Source organism: Plectropomus leopardus, chromosome 22 (assembly GCF_026936395.1).
Source record: "Plectropomus leopardus strain MGB_pleo_1.0 chromosome 22, ASM2693639v1, whole genome shotgun sequence".
NCBI lineage: Eukaryota > Metazoa > Chordata > Actinopteri > Perciformes > Serranidae > Plectropomus > Plectropomus leopardus.
In genome coordinates, this window is record NC_142197.1 from 17,559,329 (window position 1) to 17,579,344 (window position 20,016).

Sequence of the window (20,016 nt, forward strand, 5' to 3'; positions counted from 1 at the left end):
AGGAGTAGTTTCATTGTTAGATATATTACACATCACAAATCAACAAGTTGTTTTTTGTGTTCTTTTACTTATTGTTTTTGGTCAGCACACATGTTGTGTTGGTTTGATTTTGGTGTATCAGATTAGGGCCACTTGACAGCAAAATCCTGGGCTGTAGCAGGTCCACTCCTGCTTATTAGACAACTGATAACTTCAAGAAGTCACTGCAGCCTGTCAAGTCACGGTCTGCCTCGTCAAACACCAACCACAACTTGTCGTTTTTCTGCTTACCTTAAGTGTTAATTAGTGAGCTTTAGAAGTGCTGTGGACTGTGGCTTAATGTGTCATGATGAATGTCTCGCGTTAAGTCTTTTTTTTTTTTATTTCACTAGGGCAAAGAGACATATTATCACCCTGATCAGTGACTCAACCAATTTCCTTTTTTTTTTCTTTCTGACTTCCTTCTTATTTCCATACATATCTTTTCCTGCCTTTCTTGTGTGGTGCACTCTCTAGTTTTGTTCACCTGTTTGCTCTCAGAGGAGCTCCTCTGTATGCTGAGAGCTCATACAGAAGGCCAAACATACTTCTTGAAAGCTTTTTTCTTTGTATCTTCCCTCCCAGTGCTTTGTGATCTGTTCCCAAGTGTGCCGACAGAAGATTTTCACCACATTTAATGCCAGTGACGATGTTTCTTACATAGAAGATTGGTATGAAAATTTAGACTCAATTAACCCTCTTTCGGTCGATTCAGAATAAAAAAGAAAGTGTGGTTCATTTAAACTTGATAGGATATTGATTTTTAATTACTTCTTAACAGATTGACTATGACATCCTCATTACAAAAGTTGATCAATATTTAAATGATGAAGTCAGCTTTCGTCCTGGATTGCTTGTATTGAACGTGAGCTGAAACCAGTCAGAGATGTTGACACTGATGTGGGACGCTTTGGTAGACTCCATAATCAAGGAAATCTATCAGGGATGGGAACTTTTTGGCTTTAAAAGTAAAAACCAAAGCAGAATAGTCAATGAATATATTTGTATTGCATTTTGGCATGACACTTATTGTTTTTTTTAAACGATATACAAGTGTCAGACGTGTGTTTATTTTGTGTTAAAGACAACTTAAAAGCTTTAAGGTTATCGGTTTCCTCAAATGAATTGAGTAGCCACAAAACACGTGTCACAAATAGAATGCAAAAATTCTGATTTGGTGGAAATAAACTAAGTACATAAAACTTGACTCAGATAAAATTCTACTAACACATTTTAATAAGTTTGGAGAAATGCAACATTTGTGTGCACAAAACTTCATAGATTTAAGTTCCATTAAATAAATGGAATAAGTTATATTTTCTTTATTTACCTAAGTTATCTTATTAGTAAATGGCTGAGCTCCTTGCACTTGAATCAAATACTTTTTTAGATTCAATAAACTTAATTGTTTTGAGGCAATCAGTTTCCTCCAATGGTGTGCTTTGAAGAAACTCATCAGGTTATTTTCTGGCAATATATTTAATTTTTCATATTAAAGCTATTTTGTCAGCCAGGATAATTACATTCCCAAGTCTATTCAGAAAATAAGACATTTAAGGTATCTATATATTGAGGATACCTGCATTTTACAGATATTTTCTGATTATCTGACCAGTCCAGGCTGTAATATATGAAATGGATTAATAAGAAGGAGCACAGACCGCTTGTTATATTCACTCCATTTGTACAAACTTGTTTTGTAAAGATTGCAATCTCAAAGAGTGTTTGCAATCTTTATTCCACATATTTTGAAAAGAAAATCTTTACAACCTGGCGGACGTAGGCAAGGATTAGAGACAAGAACAAACATTGGTTGGTTCAGTTTGTCGTTTTGTTTGTTTTGTTCTCGTGTGTCATTGTGATTGAAATTTCTAGTTGTTTTAGGACTTTAAGACTCATATTTTGTCCTCTGGGTAACATTACCCACACCTCTGCCCTGGAGAGAAACATTAGATACACTTGTGTTTGCTGTTGCTGAGACTTCTTGTTTAATATTTAATTGTCAGTCCTGTTGCTTTTATTTGTCTTCTGTCCACCGAGAAGGCGGAAAACAGGCAGCAGGAGAGTGCTGCACAGCCAGAAATGATTTCTTTATTAGCTTTCCTTTTGGGGCTCTATTTGATCTGTGTAGGCATTTTTATTGCTATCTGTATAAAGTTTGCTTCTTTGCAAAAGAGTATGCAAAATGTAATGCATTTTCTAAAGACACTGAGAATTGTTTTTTTTAAAAATGAACAGTTGAAAGCAAAGTATTTCAAGGGGACACACTTCTATAACAATGACTAATACCCCTTTTCCACTAAAATTATGGCATGTATGCACTTTTATTTAAATGCTGGAACTCCTGCTAAAATTAAGCAATAGACATCTGCACTGCACGTAGACCAGAGCTGTGTACAGGTCTCTGCAGTAAACAAATACACCTTTCTGTTTCTTTTTTTGATGCTGCTGTGTCACATTTCACATCAACAACATCCTGGAAACAAACAATAGAAAGCAACATGGGGGTTAGTGAAACTACTTACCCAGTCTCCTTTTCAAACTTGGTTGTGACTAAACTTTGAATGATGTTCGGGTGCTGCTTGGACGTAGAATGACAGTAATTTGTGTCAACCCGTCATTACATTGTGCCAGCAATGGGGCTAAAATTAGCGCATCCACCAGGGTTTTGTATTTCAGCCACTGCTGATCAGAGCTGGAGCTGATAAATACCTGTGACTGCTGCAAAGTCATTTGACCAGGGAGTGAATACCTTTACCATTAAATACAAAAGCCAGATATTAGTAGATGTTAGTGGGTTTGGGTTTTTTTGTCCAGTGGGAAACTTAATTATTTGTCCTTATTATACCTTTGTCATTAGAATTGTACCTTTAGTTGTTTGTTTGTTTCTGTTGAGGATACTCATAACTGTGCATTATGGTCGCTTAAAAGTTGCAGTTGTTAATAGAGTGTGATTTCTTATTTCTTGGCTTATTCATTTTACCATTAGTAAGATGATGTCAAGTTGCTCCCACATGAGCTGTAGTGTCTGATTTATGCACTGTTTGCTGTATCGGTAACGGTCCCATCTGGATCAGGATTGGTGGTAGAAAGTGTGACATTACATTGTCTTAATTTTGATCTCTGAGAAAAACATGTGACTCCAGACATATGTATAAAAAGACGCTAACAAAGTGTCTTCAAATGAGAAAAGCTTTTGTTGAAGGGTTTAAAGGGTCGATCGACTCGGCTTTACTTTTTGCAGTGTTGTATTTTGTTTTCCTCCTACTCCTTCTTATAGTGCATAATATCGCAATTTCTACAATGTGCACTGAAAAATTGCACTTCCTCTCGGAGTTATCACTCAGTTAAATCAGAGCACACATACATTATACACATATTTCTAGATTCAGTGTAAAATACACTTTCTGGGGATACCATTGTCTGCTATGTCTATTGGAAATTAATAAGTCTCAAATCACAGAAAAAAACAGCTTTTTATATCTCCAGAACATTTTTTCTCTTTAGTATCAAAGTAATCGATTGGTAGTTTTTTGTGTATATCTACAGGTGCATTGCAAAGAAGAAATACGAATAGCTAATTCTGCACACTTTTAATGGTAACCCTTTGTATGTAAACAAATATAGGTTAAAAACAACATAGGGCTAAGGATTATAAGTTGTTAGAATTGAGTCACTTGTGTTGAAGCCAGAGACTTGCTTGAATTGCAGCTGCTACTACTTCAACTAAGAACATAAGTTGGCATTTTTACAGTGAGTCAGCTCAGTTTTATTTTTTATTTACTTTCTGCAACTCTTGTGGTTACCAATACCATGGATTCACATTGCTGATAAAGCAGTTGCCTCCACTCTTTATGTGAAACTTGGAAGATGAAAAGTGATGAAAACCAAATGAATAATTAATACAGAGTGAAGTTAATACAGTCTACTATGTCAATTATTATCTGCAATACTGTAGCACTTAACTGGTAACAAATGGAAACAGGCAAGGTGAGCCTTGGATGCAGAGGAATAATGGATGAATAAAGATCAGGCGAACGGAGACTAAATGGAGAGGATGTTCCTGGGTGGGTGCATGTGGGTGCTTGTTTGTTTTTCTCTGGCTACAGGAAATGTAAGAAGCTTAGTGAGAGACTCAAGAGGATGAGTCTATCTGGTGTTTGTCAGCTCAATATATTACATTTCCTATAATAAGACCTAATTAAATGTGTGCTGTGTGTGTACAGTTAATAATTAATAGTATAATAACTTTGTTACTGAAGTCAGTGTGAATGACACTGCTTCGTGTTAAAGAGAGCAGGAAATTTAAGCATTCAAGATGTTGAGATTAAAATCAACACGTGTCTTCAACTGTGTTTAATCACCTCCTTAAAATTCTTGACATATGCCTATAGATTCAAGACATGGAGTATTAGTAAAAACTGGCCAAGGATAGGGATATCAGCAATTAACTGTTAAATGGCTAACATGGATATTTTTGGTCATTCTATAGGTTTTGCTACTCTTCAGTTTCTTGCAGTAGCCTACGCATTACAATGCTCTGGTGGGAACTGGCTAGCATGCTGATCACTCTGCAAGTAGCGGGAGTAGCAGTAGTAACACCATAGTGACACAAAAGTGTTGCTTTGGAAACATTGTGCCCACCCTCCTGTCTCGAGGTTGCCCTAGTAAGTAAGTGAATACATTTTGAGCCACATTGTTAACTGTTAGCTTTGTTATCACTGTTAACAGTGTCAGCACAGCTTGTGGTGCTGATGTACTTAACAATGCTCAAAGGGTTTTTGTGGCTCAATGAAGCCACCACTTGGACAGCATTAGCAGTGGTAACCACAAATAAGCTGTGCCAATAGCTAGCTCCCAGCTAAAAAAGGTGGTGCTCACTGCTAAGCAGCCAAGGCTTACATTAGTTAGCCAAAATGGTGTGCAGTGCGTACTTTATTCAGCATTTTACCCCAGTTATCTGGCTATTTGTCAGCAAAGTCAAGATAAGATAAAACAAAATGTGAGTCATTTACATCATAAAACATTGACATTTCACCACCTTGAAAAGGATAGTGCCCTGAAATGTGCTGACTAAAGCTCACTGTGTCTCACACAGTGCTGACTAAAAGAAAAGCCCCCTTGTATTTTGCATTATATTCCTTTGTTTTTCCTAAAAATTAGACCGTTAATTAAATGAAACTGACATCTCTAGCCAAAGAGATGAAATTGTTGGAGTGGCAACACGTGAGAACCAAAATATGCAGCGGAATATGATAATTCTCACATCACCCATTGCACAATATTACAGAAACTAGACTAGACTTAAAAATGCCTCCATGATTTATATCAACATTTAAACATTGTGGACAAGGTACAGGGCATAGTGAGAATAGAATGACGGTGATTAAAAGTAATTTGTCTTTTCTTTAAGGCTAATAATAAGCCCATCATCAAAATAATCGAGTTATAAATGACAGTGGTATGTTCTTTGGAGCTCATATATTTCTATCTTTAGTTTTCTTCCTGTCACTTTGTTGTGTTATATAATGTGTGAAATTAGACATATTCACTAAAAACTCAAAACTTTATGATGTGGAAAATTACCTGACGTCCCAGCTAACAAACATTTCCTAAATACAAAGAAATGAACGTGACAGATGTCTAAGGTGATGCTTTTGATGGATTATTTCCTGGCAGACGCTTTGTTTCCTTCCTGTGGGTGTCAGGTGATTGACAGTGAGCAAAAAGAAACACAATGGCATATGAGAACACTCAATTTTAGCACAAGCAAATACTGATTAAACAGAACGTCTTACAAAGCCAATTGGCACTTTGTGTTTCCTCTGATGGATTACTTCACTCAGGTGATTTTTACATCTGTAGTGAAGAGTGTTTGATAGTGAGAAGTGTGACTGGCAGCTAGAGGCCTCTGTTGGTAGGATGATTGATACATGGTATCTCCACATATCCATGGTGGTTGTACAGATCCTTCTTGAAATTATTTAAGGAAGAACAGAAACTTGACCTCTTGTGGGCCTGCCATTTTTCTTCCATTTACCCTTTTGTCTGTCTCGGTGCTGACTGCACATATATTAGAATAACTAGTTTATCTTTGTGTTGTTGCACTTACTTGATGTTTTTATTGTGAGAAATGTCAAGAACACTGATGCTTAAAGCTGCTCTAATCAATATTTTTTGAATAATAAAATGAAAATTTGAAAGGAATTGCTCATAGTGATAACTCACAGAGAATTATCAGCGAGTTGCAGCTTCCAGGGCTGAAAAATGAAGCTAATGTGGAAATGCCGAAAACTGCTTCAAATGGCCACTTGAGGCTGGCTCCGAGAGTGAGACGATCCCTGTGTTAAAACGCCCAACTTTACAGCAGAAATCCATGTTTATAGCCTGGTACATAAAAAAGTTTTGGCCTTTCTGGTTACTTTCATCATTCGTGACAACTGAACGGGTGGTGACTTTTTGTGTAAGTCATCTTTTAATTGTTATTAAAGCTTAAAAATGCATAATTAAGGGCATGGCTGCTTTGAGTGCCAAGTTGTTGCTGTCTGTTGTAAAGTTGCTCCCACTGCAACAACGTTTGTTGGGTAATGTAACCTTGTCATAATCTGAGATTCACAAAGTATAGGTGTAGTAGTAGTTTTAGCTTTGTCAGTTTGTTTTCCATTCAGGAAGTTAATTGTAACATTTTGGTTGGAAAAAAAAGTCTTTTTCAGTATTTGGTTGTACTAACTCACTATAATGAGTTTGATGTTATTTTTTTCCTGTAAATACATTTTGCAAATGTTTACACCAGCAAAAATTAGAAGCTAACCAATCTAGCATCTAGTGTTAGCGCTGCGATCTCGTCCAAATATGGTCACTTCTGGCTCCAGAAATCCAAGATGGTTACGGTCACAATGCCAAACTCGAGGTTTCAAAACATTAGTCCACAAACCACAGGGTGATGTCACAGTGGCTACATCTATTATTTTTATACAGTCTATGACTGTCACATGACACAGCAGTTTCCCATAACTCGACAGAGCATTTAAGTGTCTTTCAATTGATCATTTTGATTCTCCGACCTGCAGCTTTAATGTTTTAGGTTCACTCTCATGGCTCCTATAGCATCCTTTTCAGCTGCAGCAGCAGTTTTCAGTGAAAAATCTTCATTGAACGTATTAATGCAATGATTTGTTTTGTTGGTTAATTTCAACCAACTATGTAATAGCCTACATATGTTTATACTCTGATTTAATAGGGATTATCAGTCAGTATCAATTATCAACTATCAAAAAAAAAAAAAAGAGAAGAATGTATTGAACCTCAAACAGAGGTGTTTTATTGTGGAGATGATGTAGTCGGGTCACATCATTTTTTTTTCTGATCCTGGACAAAGTTAAAGTTAAAATGAAAATTCTGCATACTGTAAAATCTGTCCACTGGATCCTGTTGGATCATTGTACACGGACTACCTAGCCCAGCTGTGATACTTGGACTCTGCGCTGAGTAATTTGTGGATGATGAAACATTTATTTAATTATCCGTCTATTAGGTTCTTAAAGGACTTTATTTAGAGTCGACCTCTTCCCAGTGGCCCAGAGGCAGCCATTGTTTCATGACAGACAGCAGAAGTATGCTCATCTGCCCAAACAGCTCCACCTGTCAGAAGACAAAGTGGGTCACACGGGAAGCCATATTGGTGGCTGCCACCTCAACTTTTATCTCTGATTAAACTGTAAGAATCTTTGTGTTGGACACCTTGCTGGACATGAGCCGTATGTTCCAGCTTTTCCCTTTGATTAAGCCCTCCTTCAGATTTATTGGCCATGGGAAATAATGGGAAACACAGCGAATGTAGAAGTTTTAGGCCATTACTCATGGCTTTTATTGGCATGGGCTCTGTCTGGCACACAGCCAGTGACCTGCACAGAGGACAAAGCAAGTAACGCCTCTCCTGGCTCCTGGCAAGGAAAAGCAGCGGTGAGGGGGTGGCAGTATAGAGGAGGAGAAAGTGAGAGAGGAGACATGGCAGCAGTGTAGGTGGGTGGTGTGAGGATAGAGGGGAAGGAAATGGTTTAATAATTTAAGAGACAAAAAAGAAAAAGAATTCCACAGTGCTCCCAAACATATCTCAAAACATTCTGCTATCCCCTTGTAATATAAAAAAGGGGTTAGAAAAAATGCAAGCAAACATCTAACAGGGATTTATAATAGTGTCTAGACAGAATAGTTGGTCCCTAAGGCGGTAGTGCAATGAGCCCCTGTGTACTTTGTGATAAAACTGAAGTTCAGAGACACACGCAGGATATAAAACACGGACATACAAATATTTATATTTTAGCCCGTCATGTAACTTTACATGCAACATGAATTGATTTGGGTCCGGGGAAACATGGACCTGCTTTACCAGCTCAAGAACCATACTCAACATTGTTTTATCATCTTGATACCCCCTGACTTTGTCTAATTTTGGGAGCATGGCTTATAACAGATGGCCATTCCTGGGCCTTCTTTACTCCATATATAAGTAATGTCAGTATGGAAGAAAACATACATTACTTGGTCTTTAAATGATTTTTTGGCAAACAAAAGGACAGTGATGGGTCTTCTTATTGGCTTAGGTTGCTGTTTTTTTTTAACTTGAGGTTGTGTGTTTTTTGTTTTTTTTTGTTTCTCCCTCACCTACAAAAAAAAATGTTTCACTTTGCCCCTCAGGGCTCCACTCCCCAATATTTATATAACTTAAATATTACGCTGTTGTCGTATAGGGAAGGAAAACAGTTGGTTGATTTTGAGATTATTATTACGTTATTATATTCACACATGTAGCAACAATGAAGACGCCAATTCAATGTCAACAAAACGCAAGGTGTATGGGCTGATTTAAATCACTAAAGTAAACACTTGCTTCATTCTGCTTTATGCACAACATACGTGGAAATAAATCAGTGCTTGCTTTTTTGCTGCTTTGACAAAGACATGTGAAAAGAGCAGAATTCCAGCATCATTCACCATGTTTTCTCTCCACACTGGACTTTCCATACTGAGCTTGCAAGCGCGCTATGTCTAGAGGTGCCACGTGAAGCTACAGCTGACTAAAGAGTGAGGCGAATGTTGATCCACACATTTCCAGTTTATAAATAACTTAATGGAAAAAAAGCCCAATTACTTGTAGGTGTAGAAGCTGCAAAGCTGCATTCGTTTCATGTTCTAGATATTTCCACACAATTACGCAAACTGCCGTTACCCCCTTGAATTGGTGTTAAAACAGTTGCTTTTAAGAGGCTGTACATATCGTTCAGGTGCTTTGGGACTATTTTACAAGTTCAAGTGCATGTGGCGAGAAGTCACAAGTGCATCAAGATGGAAACCTTGTGAATAGTTGTAATTGGTTCCACCGGCATATCAAAATGTATCATTCCTGTCTCAGTGTTTCCAACTGTTTCCTAATTAGGCTTCAAGCACATGAGTTATATTTAGTTTACCCGCTCTTCCTGTGAGTATAGAAGTCGTATACATGTAGGCTCAGCACATCATGCCAATGTTAGACACACACCCACACAGCCACAGGAACACATACAGTCCTCCCACCCCAAATCCTTGTAGAGGTCAAGTCTCTGTTAATTGCTTTCCATGCAGTAGATGGATAGATCACAGTGTTGGAGAGAGGAGGCTGGTAGGTGTCAGGAAACGAATAAAAAAAGGCCCTCTCCAACACATCCATGCAAACATGACACAAACACACACATGGTGACATGCAAACACACATTCAGAGCATGCACACTGTCTGGCATGCATGCCAGTCAGCAGAGACTGTTAACAGCTAATTAGTGCGAGTAGCTGCAGGGGCCAACCTTATTGACACTGCAATGACAGTTTTCTAGTTTGAGTGGCACCGTCAAGTCGTCCAACAATGTCATTCGGATTCAATTATAAATACACAGACACAGGGAAAAAAACTCACAAGTAGCCCGCGGAGGGGAAACGCTGCTTTTAAATGCTGTGATCACTTGAGCAGCCATATGGATTATTGCGTGCAAAAGTGACCAGTCTGTTCCAAATCACTGAATATCCCATGTCACGTGACACATAGAAATACACATAAAAAGGAGACAATGGTGCTTAGTAGAAGGGGGAATTACACAAGCTATTGTTTTACAGCTCAATATGGGTTCTCCTCCAGTACAATTGCTTTCAGGATCAAGATATCCTTTTTTAAACATCAGATTTGAGAACAGAGAAGAAAAGGCTTATTAAGAATTTGCAACGGCATCAATTCTTTATGTTTGTAATATGATGAAATTTTAGGCTACATGTGTAATAGGTTTCAGGGGATGTTGAATATTCTTTGAGAATGAGCCTTGGGCTAGGCTACCCAAAGACTATTGCTCGTTTCAATAACCAGGAGGCTCGGCTAATGTGGAGGTGCAGGACTTTTTTCTGCACACGTTTTTTTTTTTGCAAGATCTAGGGATGAGGTGCAGGAAATCAACCTAAAATCAGCATTTCCACCCAAGAACAAGTTAACAGTACTTTTTAATTTTTTTTTTTTATGGGTGGTGGACTTTCCCTAAGGCACCAGATGTGCTTGCACCGGCACTGCAAAAGGAATATATATTTGTTCATGCAAAACATATAAAATAATTATGCATTATAACCATTTCCATATTGTGTCAACCTCATTACATGTGCAAACTCAGTTTTTCGCAAACAGAGAGAATTTTTTCAAACTTCTTTCAAACTTTTCAAACTACTTTTCTACACTTTTGGCTTTTTTAAGGTCAGAAGAAAAAAAGTATTTAAAGGAATACGTCACCTACTCTGCACATGCAATTTAGTTGACTTTTCATGACAATTACATGTCACACAGCTTGTTAAAACAGTTGGTTGTGTTGGGTGGCTTTGGGGGAACTTTCCACAGGCTATTGCTCGTTTTAATAACCAGGAGGCTCGGCTAATATGGAGGTGCAGGATTTCCTCTGCACACTTAAATATACTTTTCTGCAACATCTAGGCATGAGGTGTTGGAAATTCACCTAAAATTTGTAGTTTTTTTCTTTCTGTGGCATTGTTAGACCTGGATGTCCCAGGCTTCAGTCTTGAATGTTTTTTAAACGTTTGAAACCTGGAGCGAGTTCACTTTTCTTTTTTTGCTTTCCGATGCCTTTCACGGGTATTTAAACCTTTGAACCCGGAGCAAATTCTCAGAAAAGAGAAAGAGCATACTGGGAAGAAATGTTCCACGCATTGCAATAGTAGATTTAGAAAATCATTTTTAAAAATGGGAAAAAATGTATTTCAGATTTTACCAATTACATATTTAAAATTATGTTCCAGAATTTGTAGTTGTTTAAGTGCTCTCCTTTGAGTTTTTTCTTTTATTCTGTTTTTCTTTTTTTAAAACTAATTTTCTTTTTTTTCTTTTTTGCTAATTTTTGGGTAATTTTCTTTTGCATTGCTCATTGCATTGCCATTCTCACATGTTTTCAGAAGAAATCCAGCCAGTTTGCCGAGGTTTCAAAGTGTTAAATAGCTCTGTATCTAAATATTTAGGCAATATATATGTTTAAAAAGTAAGAAATAGTGAAATAATAAAAGCCCTTGATCTAATAATATTTCCCCGGAGCTAAGCCCCCCATGTTTTCAAAACCTAGAAACGCCCCCTGCAGCTGAACACGACACTCATAATATGATGCAGTCCACAGTTTGCTGATTTTTTCTTTATCAGTGGAAACATCCTCTCCCAGCAGCGCTATCTCATGCTTTGTAGCTGGAGGAGATTATTTGGGGGAGTTGTGACGTAACCTGGAGCTAAGCAGGGAGAAAAAAAATCAGGCGATCTCTGTATGAGGAACATACAAGGATAGATGGAGAGAGAGAGAGAGAGAGAGAGAGAGAGATGCCGGCATTCACGCCTCTTTTGATCTATATAGATTATCTGATGGAAGAACAAACTGGATGGAAAGAACCTGCGCAGCCGGGTCTTTGCTCAGTTTGATTCAATTTGTCTTTCAAAGGGAAGTCAGGGGTGTAAAATTGCTTTCCAGTGTGATATGGAACAAAAATGTTTTCAAGAGGTACGAGGCGCACATGAAGAAGAGGAGAGATTATTGAGGAGACGCATGGAAACTGGCTGTTCCCGTGCGTAAATGGCAAGAGTTCCAATGGAGTGAATAAAAAGGGGAATCGAGAGGGAGAGAGGGAAAGTGACTGAACAACGGAGCAACATAGTGAAGAGAGAGAGAGCTAGAGAGCGAGTCAGAGAGAGAGAGAGAGAGAGAGAGAGAGCGAGAGAGAGGGAACGGAAGGGAAAGGAGAGAGCGAGAGAGAGGGGCTGAAAGGCGACTTGGTTGTCAGTGTTTGCCTCTGCCTCCCCAGCAGTGGGAGAGATGTGCGTAACATGCAGCGGAGAGCGGTGATCATCATCTGCGCGCCGCATCGCCGTGGACCGCCGTGCGCACTCGAAGCCGGAGACGCACCGAGGGGCGCAGCCCGCTCTGCCGAACCTGCCGTGCGCCAGACGCCAGCACAGCCGACGACAGACTCTTGAAGAAACACAAGAAGTGGAAACATGTCAGTCCTTCAGACCGTGATCGGGGGTTAATCGCCCTGCTGTTTGGAGCCACTCTGACGCACCAGCGACAAATCAAGAGCGCATATTTTTGTGGTTGTTACACGGAATCCCTCTTCTATCACATCAAAAACGGGACTATCAAGTGAGGATTTTTGCACGAAAGGGATGCTGAATTGCAGAATATGAGTCAGCGCGTGTCTGTGAGCTGAGGTGGAGTGTGTCTCTCCCGTTGCACGGCTGTCTCGGTCCGCCACAAACCTTCCTACGCCAGGATGCAGCTGCTCAGAGTTGCGTGGGCACTGACCGGAGCAGCGATCTGCTGCTTTCTGCTTCTCCTCATTCACTCCCGCCTGCTCAAAGAAGGTAACCACGCACCAAATTCTATGGCACTTTTACACTATTTTAATGCGCCATCGCGCTGCGTGTAGTTTATTCGAAGTTTTCCGCAACAAAAATTCCAATGCGGAGTGTCCGTCGCTTCGGCGCAGTCACACACTCACTTTTTTCTTTCACTCGCTGCAAAAAAAAATGTGTAAATAAAGCAGATTAATGTACGTATATGGTGATTTCAATCACGCGCAATTTTCCTTATCAACAAGTCATTCACCTGAGCATAATCGATTGATCAATTATGATCAATCGGAGAAATAAGTTCAAGCGGTGCAAAAAAAAAAGAAAAGAAATCAGTATTAAAGGCAGCAATTTCACTGTTTGTACAGAATGCTGATTTGGTGTAAACGTTCTCAATAGATGGCACTAGAGTCTAGCTTTAGGGTAACATTGAGGTCAAGCGGTTTTAATGTTGTTCCTTTTACCTTGTATTGTGTTTTCTGCCCCATTTCTGTTCAATCTGGGATGAATTTCAACCCCGATCATCATTGCACACATCACTAGCGAGGCTCTGTGTGTGTTGTTGCCATGCTGTGTGGATGGCACAGCCTGTGGACACGGCTGTTATTGTTGCAAGTGTTTTTTTTTTCTTTGGAGGGTAATTAATTGAGTTTTTGCTGACATTCAGCTGTATGAATGATCAGAAATCCATCCTCATGTTTCATTAATTCCCACACACAATTTGGCATAATAAATACTCATCATACCTGTCTACTGGGAGATGTTCACACAGAGGTTGAGTACACTTACTGCTCAAACTCCTTATGAAAGTCAAATGGTGCAACCAAGGGATTTACTGTGCTGTATGAACCTGGCAAAAAAAACAACATTTAATATTCCCTATGTACACGTATGTATACCCCCCCCGGTAAGCAGTTTGGCACTCAAGAACTGTCATGGGTTTTTCTCTGTGCCGGTTTTTGAGAAGTGTGGCTTGGAATGGCCTGTCCCCGCCTCCGGCCCTGGGCAAATATTCAGGTCAAGCAGTGGCAAACACTCCTCACCGTGGTGAGACTACTGCGGGGTAGGAGAATGTCCAGCCATACTGAAAGAAAAAAAAAACCAAAAAAAAACTTGTGTGTCAGCCAAAATGGCAGACAAGAGAGGGGGAGTTCAGGATTTTGTACTGGCACATGTCCCGAAGCCTTCGTTTGGAGTTTTAATTTACTGTGGCATGCTAGCCATTTCCACAGAGGTCAAAAAGAGGATTGTATGGCCACCTAATGATTAAAAAAGTGCTGCTCATGGCTGCGTTAATGCAAGGGACTCTCATTAGATTGAGGCCATCAGCATTGTGGAGCTTGTCGACCGGCAAGGCAATATTTTTGACCTTCACCACCGCCGAGTTGTTTGTCTGTATCATGTTGTGCTTTTACACCGAGGTGTTTTTATCCCTAAGCCTGCATTTTCCTTCAAACTTGACACCGAATAGCTTTTAACTTTGGGCGGATGGAGGAGAATAGCTGCTGGTTGGTCTTTGGCGAAAAGATGCAATTTAAGTTCATTATGGTTCATTTTGAAATCTAGAGAGGGGATGGGCAGAGAGGCACACAAAAGAGGGTTGAGAACATGTTCACTTTAGGCTACGGAGATGGCCAAGGTCAAAGCCAGCTGTGAGGGCTAATAATACGAACTGATAAAATGAATTCAAAGGACTGCATTAGTGACAGTCTTTTGGGGATGGGGATAATGAAAGGCATGCACGAGGGGCCTTAAAAAGAACAGACCCCTTTTAATCTGCTCTCACATATGCCTTCATAGGAACATGGGGGTTGTGCAACACTCCAGAGTGAATCAGAACAAAAGGAATGTATTTTTAGTCTGCTCTCTATCATGCCACAGATTGATTGTGTGTATCTGTGTTTTACATGTGTGTTATTCCTGGTGGTGCAGATGTGTGTGCAGGTGGTATGTTATCTGAAGGCAGTCTGTCGACAGCACACATCCTGAGTTATTACCATACCGGTAAAGGTGTGAGCTAGCTAGCTAGAGATGGTGATTTTGGCAATGGGAGCGCTCCTGAAGAAACAAAAATGTCACCCCCTTCTGCCAAGCTTGTTAAGATAGCCGAACAAGCCAGGCAGCAAGTGTATTTTTGGGAGTCGCACACCTCATTGTGTCAGCCCCTCTTGCATAATGTGACACAGAGATCTCGTGCGATGAGGAATGAGGATGCGGAGAAGGCGGATTGGGATTGGAAACATATTAAAAACATTATGCATAGGGAATGTAGATGAATTTTGCGCCATAAATTTCTCACACTGTCCACTTCAATAATTCAGGCAATGGAGCAAATCCCATTTTGCTCTTCATTGGCCGAGATATTTGTCACATGGCAATAGAGAGTCTGACACGTTCATGGAACAGGGGAATTCTCGGGTGAATCCAATGCAATCTTTTATTGGCACCGGATAAGGTAAAATAATGAGTTTTGTTCCCTCCCAAAATGAGGAAACCATATTTTACTCACTGATATAAAATATTTTGTAGCATGAAATTGAGGCATAGGCTTAGATTTCATGCTGGACGCAAAGAACATTTTATGTGCAAAATATAAAAGTTTCAAAGGACTTTTATTTTGCCGAAATTAAAGACAGTGCCCCTTTAAACTTTTCCACATTAAAGGCACATATTTGTGCAATAAAGTTAATCAGAATGCAGAAAATATAGTGTTTGACACTCAATATTTGCTAGAGAAGAACCCTAAGCCTCCCCCATTTTATGTGTCCCCCTAATGTTGAAATGAACTCTATGCCCTTGATTTGAGGCACCCTGCAGGTTACAATTGAAGTTATATGAGCAGCCTCTATAAAATCTTAATAATGTTTATGAAAATCAGCATCAGGCAAATTTCCCAGATTTATTTTTATTTTTGCCAAAATATTAGAACATTTTTCTCTCAATGTAGAGCATTATTGTTGAAAATGATCTCCTTAAGAGCTGTAAATCTTGAGGAAATTTTAGGGCCCAAAGCTATAGAGAAGATAAATGGAATAATTTTGAATGATTGAGTTGTAGCTGCTTCTTGATGTACATGGCACCGTGGGTGAGGTAGTTATCTTTGTCTAAGATAGAATGATCTGGGCGATTACCAGTGAACGTCTCATGTAAGAAAGTCAATTTATTGCTTTGGTTTTTGGAATAAACACCTTCATATCCTTCATATTCAGTATCTCAGAAAACAGGCTTTAAAAGACAGAGGATACAGTTTGATTTAAAGTAGATTTAGAATAAGCCAGCACTTTTAGACATGTGGTGTTATGAAGAGAATCCCTGGTAAATCCCTCCACTAAACTCCCTTTTAACTGTACCCATTTTGCTAGTAGACGCTTTTGCTGTTTCATACTTCAAAGGGAGGCATATTGCCTAAAACGTCTCTGTGGCAATGACAAGTTGAACTGGAGTACCGTCGCATATTTTCTTTTTTATTCATTCATAATGCCTCGTATCTGCAAACCCCAGTGGCCTCTCAATGTCCTCCACCTCCCCACAAACAGGCCACCAGTCTGCCTGACGACCGCAGTTATTGATCCTCAGGTAAAACCACAGGGTGAGCCACAATGGGCCAAAGTGACGAAGAGATGTGTTTTCATATACTGCATCTGACATCAGGCAACCAAAATCAGTTTTTATTCACCACAGACAGAGGAGTGGCCCAGGGATCCTTTTTTTTCAAGAAAATAAACCAAAGATATGGATTAGAATGCTATTCTGTGGTGTGACAGCGCTGCTCAGGGCAGCCTCAGGCATATTTAGGTCAAGCAGTGGCAAGCACTTGGTGTCATACACGTACGTGGCCTGCAGAGAAAGGGTAGTCCCATCACATCTTTAGACACAAGTTTTGAAAGGGAGGCATCACGTGTCTACACTCCCAAGTAGCTTCTGTCTGTCACTATGTGTTGGATAGCCTGAGTTGTTTTCCCTAAAAAGAATGGAGGGAAAAAATGAAGTCTACAAGTTGTCTACTTTAACAAAATGTTGTCTGATGGTTTGCGTTGGTAATACACAACTTAAAGCCTTTGGACCAAAACTGGCGTACTATGGGGTGGTAGGTGGCCCACCAACTGTGGCTAACCCAAATGCTTTGATTGTAGCCTTGGTGATTGATGTCTAAATCAGCATTCAAATGCTTTAATTTTTGCTTTGTTTTAACACTACTAAAAATAATGGAGGTAACTGAAAGGAGGTGGCATGTGTCATTAATGAGGCCAGTGTTCTCAGCGCAGTTTTTTACCCCTCCTTTAAGCATTAAATTGGCAGTGATGATGAGGCCTGATTAGCAGCATTGGAGTTATTGATAACTTACAGAAACATTGAATGAAATAGTCCATCTTCTCTTCCTTTTCTCTATCACTTTCGTAATACAAAACATGTCCCATCACATCCCATCAAAGCTTTTAATATTTGCAGATCATTTTTACTGAAGCTTTGAAACTTCTAAAATGGTATTTGGGACAGCCCTACCACCAACCATTTTTTTTAATTTACAATGAGATTAGATTGATTCACATCAGGAGGTTTTTTTTTGTACTTTGAATGTAAATAAGGTGCCAGACTGCATTAAAAACATAAAAAAGAGCTTCTTTATTAAAAAACAAAGTGCCAGAGGAGGATCCCCCTTGACAGGCTGAGGCTAAATCCTAGAAACACCCCTGCCTACCCGTGAACTGTGCAGAGCTGCTGTGGCTGGATTTCTCTCTTGGCAAAGATAAGTGAAGACAGCAAACAGTGAAAGGTTGAAAACAGTCAATACATTTATTATAAATACTGATAAATATTATCAATGTTTAATGGACTCCTGTCATTTTACAAAATTGCCCCTTGGACAAAGCAAGTTGAGTATCCCTGGTTTAAACCATATGCCCAGTGCAGGCCTCCAAAATGTGACCCCACTACCTGCCAGTGACCAGTCGATTCATCAAGCCTTTGTGCAGATATTAGACTATTTTCACAACTGCAGATTCATAGCATGGTTGGCTTTCGAGCACCAGAGTTGTCAAACAGTGGATGGCTATGTAAAATGGCAAAGAACTGCTACACAACTGTTGTTTATACCGACAGTTGTTACTGTTTTCCTCTTTATGCTACGCTATTTTGTTTTCCTGGGTTTTTTTCTTATTGCAGAGATTTCAGTCCAAATATTCAATTCCATCCTGCCATCTGTGAATGTTTCGTGCTTCCATCAGAATATTAACTGTATTTGTGCTAGAGAGGCCAAATGCAGAGCACACTTCAGGCGCAGTCGTTAAAAAACGTAGTTGTTTGCAGAGCATCGCCTGCATCTAAAGGATGTAGACTGTTTAATTACAGTCGAGGCCAGAGTAAGCTGCAGTCTGAGCTCTGCCTTGAATGTGACTGAGAGAGGTGTAGTCATTAAGTATTTCTTCCCTTTTTAAGCATCTATTATTAATCTGCAGAAAGGAGGGATTTTGGAGAATTTAGCCCCGAAGCACAGCTTTAGGCTCAAGTGACATAAAGATAGTTTGCATGTGTTTAATGCTGCAGTAATACTCCTTTAGCATACAGAGGCATGTCACAATTGCCGTGTTTAACTTGGCAAATCCTCAGCGATGTCAAATCCCTCACAGTACGGTACACAAAGGTAAGCGGAGCATTCCCGCGCATGTAATCTGCTGTAAACGGATTTAAATTGGGCACAGTTTATCTTTAATGGTCAGTATCAGCTGTAATCCATAAGGGTAATGCACATTAATCAATTGCTTAATTGATTCATTACTTAAAGGGTTTGTTAATTAATTCACTTCGATGAATCAATCACAGTTGCAGCAGAAACCTGTAGTGGTTTTTTTTAAAGTTATCTAACCCTACTCCGAACAACCCCCTTGAGCCCTGCATCCAGGGGCACTTTTTATCCGTGTGTGTATGTGTGTGTGAGATCTCCGATATTTAGTCATTGCACTGTTTTCACAGTTCCTATTGATTGTGGGACAGTAAAAAGTGTGCACTATTGCGCCCAGTTTTCCTGAAGTCTTATTGATCGCGTTTTGGCAGTGCATTGGGACAATAAAAAAAGGCAGTGGTTGGACTCTAATGAAAAGCTGGCTGTGAGGATCCTCTGAGGGTTCCAGTTTTTACTGGGGGAGACTCACTGGCCTTTGGAAATAGTGATGTCAGAAAAGACATCGACCTAACACACTTCATTCCTGCCCTTCCACCCATGAAGTGCCGTCTAAAACTCCCTGAGGCCCTACCAATCCGAGCTCGAAGACACCGAATTAAGCTACTTTGTAAAACCTTGAGTCGGCAAGGACATGCGACACTCCATCCTCAGGCGCATTAACGTAATACAGATGCTGCTGATAAAATGTGTAACACATGCAGTAAATTGTGGCACAGATCAGCAAGCTAGCACAGATTGCCAGATTGTGCTTCTCCTGGATGTAAGATGTGGGGGAAAATGCATTAAGGATTGAAGGATTTTAATAACCGCAGCTGTATCTTTAATTAAAACCTCATGCAGTAGCCAGGGAATGTGTTCTGGTCACTGCGATAGAGCCCGGCTCTATAAATTAGTCATGTGAAAGTGTGTACACACTCATACGAGATTGGATGGAGGAGGAGGAGTGTTTGGCAGGCGACACACACACACACTGAGGAGTCGGACAAGAAAAAGGAGGGCCAGTAGTTTGAGAGGTTAGAGACTAGTGAGGCCATTTGTCTATCGGCTTGTCAGCTGGTGGGAGAGAGATCCTCTCAGATCAGCGTTTTCCTCAGAGGAAGGGCGGACTCCTCTGGGCTCATTCTTGCAACACCGGCAACATGTCCATCATGACCATCTCTCAAAGAGATCGTACCTCCCCTCGGATGATCTAACCCAAGCTTATAGTGTTTTCATCAAGATATACAAGCTCAAAGAGTGCTGATTTAAGGGAACTGAGCCTCTGTCCGTTCTATTCATAAACTAACCCCCCAGACTATTGATTCAGTGACCCACCAGGGTGCTTGAGCGTGATCCATCCACACATTCTTGTGGAAATGATGGGTAAGAAGTGTGCTTACCCTTCTGCGGTTTCAATTTGTGATTTCCTCCC

At 39.9% G+C, this 20,016-nt stretch overlaps 1 protein-coding gene across 4 annotated transcripts in view; it reads left to right on the top strand.

Annotated features, from left to right (window-relative positions):
- The window catches only part of tafa5a (TAFA chemokine like family member 5a), a 329,946-nt gene that overhangs the window by 200,500 nt on the left and 109,430 nt on the right, over window positions 1-20,016 (top strand). The window contains exon 1 of one of the 4 annotated variants that reach the window (XM_042511512.2): window positions 11,926-12,937. The exons of the other annotated variants lie outside the window; for them this stretch is intronic. Within the exon in view, the coding sequence (XP_042367446.1) occupies window positions 12,847-12,937 (91 nt within the window). The 5' untranslated portion in view covers window positions 11,926-12,846. Of the gene's footprint in view, window positions 1-11,925; window positions 12,938-20,016 lie in introns of those variants that run through there. 4 annotated transcript variants of the gene reach the window in all.